Source organism: Mandrillus leucophaeus, unplaced genomic scaffold (genome assembly GCF_000951045.1).
Source record: "Mandrillus leucophaeus isolate KB7577 unplaced genomic scaffold, Mleu.le_1.0 Scaffold1345, whole genome shotgun sequence".
Classification (NCBI taxonomy): domain Eukaryota; kingdom Metazoa; phylum Chordata; class Mammalia; order Primates; family Cercopithecidae; genus Mandrillus; species Mandrillus leucophaeus.
In genome coordinates, this window is record NW_012101305.1 from 119,118 (window position 1) to 123,537 (window position 4,420).

General features: G+C 40.4%; 1 protein-coding gene across 1 annotated transcript; it reads right to left on the reverse strand.

Annotated features, from left to right (window-relative positions):
* Positions 1-224: 224 nt before the first annotated feature.
* LOC105534407 (melanoma-associated antigen B18) lies at positions 225-2,590 on the reverse strand. Its single transcript, XM_011973123.1, has 3 exons — positions 2,466-2,590; positions 918-2,050; positions 225-791 (listed from the first exon to the last, which is right to left on the reverse strand). Exon 2 carries the CDS (start codon positions 1,986-1,988, stop codon positions 954-956), a length of 1,035 nt encoding a protein of 344 aa, XP_011828513.1. The 5' UTR covers positions 1,989-2,050; positions 2,466-2,590; the 3' UTR covers positions 225-791; positions 918-953.
* Between the last annotated feature and the right edge of the window lie 1,830 nt (positions 2,591-4,420).

Consider the following 4,420-nt stretch of genomic DNA (forward strand, 5'->3'; position numbering starts at 1 on the left):
AACCCCTCTCGAACTCCTTACCTCCTTACTCCCTCTTCTTACTTGTACTTTAGGTCTTAGAAGTATTTCACCATCTTCCATGCATTATTATTGTTCATTAATTGTAAAAGTCTAAGCAGGGCTGGGTGTTTTGTATCCTAGTTTTCCCATTTCTAACAAAATTACTTTCAAAGATCAGATGTTTTATTAATATTGGAGGAATGAATGAGGCAGTAAGCATAGATGCTAGTTCATAAACATTTTATTTTTTCCTACCTTCTTCAGTAAGCTAAGCAATCCAGGTATGACTCTTTTATCTTTATATAACAGAATAAAATGGATAAAGAAAACCAAGAACTAAAAAGTATTACTTTTTCTCACCTATGTTTTGATCTCCAAAATTTTACTGCTAAATCATTTCACATTTTTTAAGGAAATACCTATTCCAATACTGTGTTTCCTTGTTCTGGCTCATTAAATATGAAAGAAGGTTTCCCAATTTGTTTTACAGAACAATAAAACTCCTACTCTTAAATAGCAATACATGTGTAACCAAAGTCATTAATAAATTTCGATTCTGAAGTAATCTAAAACTTCTATTAAAAGAAACAACATTTGAAATATAACACCAAAAAAAAAAAAAAAAGAAAGAAAAAGATACAACTCCAAGTTACTATAGAATATTAACACAACATGATATATGCTGTGTTCCCTCCAGACCCACCCTGGCCATTCACTACTTAGAATGTTGATTGCTTTTTTCTTCCACAAAGAAAACAATCTTCTTCAGACTTCAACATTTGAAATGTAACCTAGGGAAAAAAAAAAGAAGGAAAAGTAAAACTCTAGTTATCAATATACAATAGGAACACAAAGATGATATACACTTATTTCTTCCAGCCCCACCATGGCCCTCCACTATTAGAATGTTGACAGACCTTTTCGACCAAAAAGTGAAGAACCAACCTCAGATTTCACTTAGCATGGGAGAAGCTGCTAGACGTGGTTCTGGAACGTGCATTTGCCATGGCAGCAGTATGAGCCCTGGCTGCAACTCTGGCTTGGGCTCTCTGTTCCTCATCCCTCAAAGCTTCTTCATAGCAGGATGGGAAGGCACTAGGGACGGTATCATGCATCTTGGCTACAAACTCCAGGACTTTCATCTTGCTAGTTTCAGCGTGAGCTCTTGGACCCCACAGGAATTCATAGCGTGGAGGATCACTGTCGGGCACTTGCTGGTACTCCAGGTACTTTAGCTGCACCAAATCTTTGGTCATGACCTTCCTGGGATCCCCATAGAGGAAGTGTTTCCTATCAGCATATACACCCATCACATTCATAATTTCCCAAACTGCCTCTTCTGGGGCACGGTTGCCATTCATGAAGATCACACCCAGTGCAATCATCAGGAGGCCAGTCCTAGGAATTTTTTCTTCATCACTGGTTGTTTCATCATAGGTGAGGTCTAGTTTGCTGAAAAAGGCATAGTAGTGCCTGATGGGATCCACTTCCTTCAAATCAACACCAAATGCCAGCTCTATGTGCTCAGAGGCTCTCTTGAGGATCTCATTGAAGTGACCCTTATCCTTTCTGATAACAAACTTTATCATATCTCCCTTTGTAATTGGCTCTTTCTTTTCGTACTTCTGAAGCAAGAAATGCACCAGCGACACTACTTTCTTGCTTAAGGGATCTTCTTGCCAGCCCTCAGCTTCCCTTGAGGAACCTAGACTTTTCTCGTCTTGGTTGCTGGCACCTTCATTTGAACTGGTGCATGAAACAGGTGCAATAGTATTGGTGGTGGATGGGGCTCCCTGAAACGCCTCAGGGATGCTAAGTGTCTCAGCAGCAGGCAAATTCTGGGGTCTATCACCAAAGAGAAGATTGGCAGAGGAGGACGACTCTCCTTCTGCCACAGTGGCCTGAGTAGCACCCAGATCCTGATTCTCACAACGAGCCTGGTGGCGTTTCTCACGGGCACGGAGCTTACTTTTCTGACCTCGAGGCATAATTACTCTTGTCAGGAATTACAGACAATAGTGCAGGCAGTTGGGTTGATGAAGAGGTCACCCTAGAAGACGGAGGATAAGATAGTGTTCACAGCCTTGGTAGGGAGATTCTACCTTGGTCTAAGAATGGCCACCTCTGCTGGTTCTCTTGAGGGTATTGCTTTAGGAACCCATAAGGCAGGCGCAGGCTGGGACTGTTTGTGGGGGTTTATCACATCAGTTCTAACTCAGGATATTAATTTTACTTTAGTCCTTTGAGTCCTCCCTCTGTTGACTTGAGGCTGCCTCGCTTTAGACCATGGCTTCCCATCCCACAGATTCCCAACAGGAAGTAAGGGTATTAGGCCTAACAGCTGCTCTTTGGGACACACAGAGTTGACGGTGGGAGCAGGACAGAGCAGAGAAGGATGGGTCTCTATGAGGCCGCCTCTGTTCTGGGAAAAGTGTGTCTCGAAGGTCATAACAAACGATACTCACTTTGACACCTGCCGGATCCTGAAATTTATTTCTCTGGCCACATCTTTCAGACCAAGGCTTTGCCCGTAACAGCTTGATGACGTGGAATATAGGTCAAGAGAAACACTTCCGGCCACGCCCACCTTGCTCTCCCAGCATAACAGCAAATGGTTCTGTGTTCTGGGGGAGGGGCAGTTCTTAAAGAAATACATATATTTCTTTCACTGACTTTGCAGGCACTGGGACTTCTCTCTTTGCTAAGCTGAATCAGTCAGCCTCAGAAAAAGGATCATTTCCCTGAGTTCAGAGTAGGAAGTAAGGTGGAGCGTGAGCCTAGCAGCCATGCCTGGGGCCTCCCAAGATTGACAGTAGGGGCGGGGTCTGTGGGGGTCCCTCTTCTTGGGTAGGTAACGCCCTCAGTCCTCACTCAGTGTCTTATCGTGACTTTTTATAGGTACAGGGCCACTTCTCTGCTGACTTGAGGCCATCAAATAAGGTACTAAATCTGTAAATAAAGATAATTGACATCTGTACAATATTATGTTCACCACGTATAAATATATTGTATTACTCTACTTAGGCATCCATCTGAGTCTATCAGTAAACTTTTATATTTGCTTTGATAGAGTGTGTATGTTTTTGTTAATGTTCTTTTTAGGTATATTTTGAATGTTGCTGCTCTTTTGAATGGTATATTTTTCATTACACTTTTTTTTTATTTTTAAAGCCCTCTCAAATTTATTGAAATAGATTGTTTTCAGGACGGTACATTAGGAGAAAAATGAGGATGACAAAAGCATCAAAGGATCTTTCATTCAGGCACTAAAAGGAATCCAGAAAAGAACTTCTTAGAGAAAATCTGGAGTAGCTAGGATCTTTCCTTATTTGAAACCATTACTTTCAATTTAATGCTTTGTATATTACTTTTGTTTTGTTTCTACTACACTGGCTGAGTCAGGTTTGAATTTCTGAAAAGCTTTACTTCCGCCCCTCCCGTAAGATCCTAATCCAGTTCACAGTGAATTTCAGTGACTTAAAGCCTTGAGGTAGCACAAATGTTTTTTATAAGATTCCTTGAGGCTTCTTTTTTTTAACCTTTATTTTAAGTACAGAAGTGTATGTGCAGGTTTGTTATACAGGTAAACTCGTGTCATGGGGGTTTGTTGTACAGATTATTTTATCACCCAGGTATTAAGCCTGGTACCTATTAGTTATTTTTCCTGACCCTCTCCTTCCTCCCACCTTCCACCTTCTAAAAGGCCCCAGTGTTTATTGTTCCCCTATATGTGTCCATGTGTTCCCATCATTTAGCTCCCACTTATAAGTGAGAACATGTGGTATTTGGTTTTCTGTTTTTATGTTAGTTTGCTAAGAATAATGGCCTCTAGTCCCATCCATGTTCCTGAAAAGGGTATGATCTTTTTTATGGCTGCATAGTATTCCATGATGTATATGTGCCACGTTTTTGTTATCCAGTCTACCGTTGATGGACATTTAGGTTGATTCTATGCCTTTGCTCTCTTGAATAGTACTACAATGAACATATGTGTGCATGTACCTTTATGATAGAATAATTTATATTCCTTTGGGTATATACCCAGTCATAGGATTGCTGGATGGAATGGTAGTTTTGTTTTCAGCTCTTTGAGGAATCGCCACATTGCTTTCCACAATGGTTAAACTAATTCATACTCCCACCAACGGTATGTAAGCATTCCTTTTTCTCCACAACCTCTCCAGCATCTGTTATTTTTTTGACTTTTTGGTAATAATCATTCTATTTTTTACATTGTTACATTTTCTAATTAGTTATTTGTTGTGAGATGGTATCTCATTGTGGTTTTGATTTGCGTTTCTCATCAGTGATCAATGATGTTGAGCTTTTTTTCATATGCTTTTTGGCCATATGTATATCTTCTTTTGAAAAGTGTTTGTTCATGTCCCTTGCCCACATACTGGGATTGTTATTACATTTT

Excerpts from the sequence above, each read along its gene's own strand:
- LOC105534407 (XM_011973123.1), bottom strand. The coding sequence starts at position 1,988 with ATGCCTCGAGGTCAGAAAAGTAAGCTCCGTGCCCGTGAGAAACGCCAC.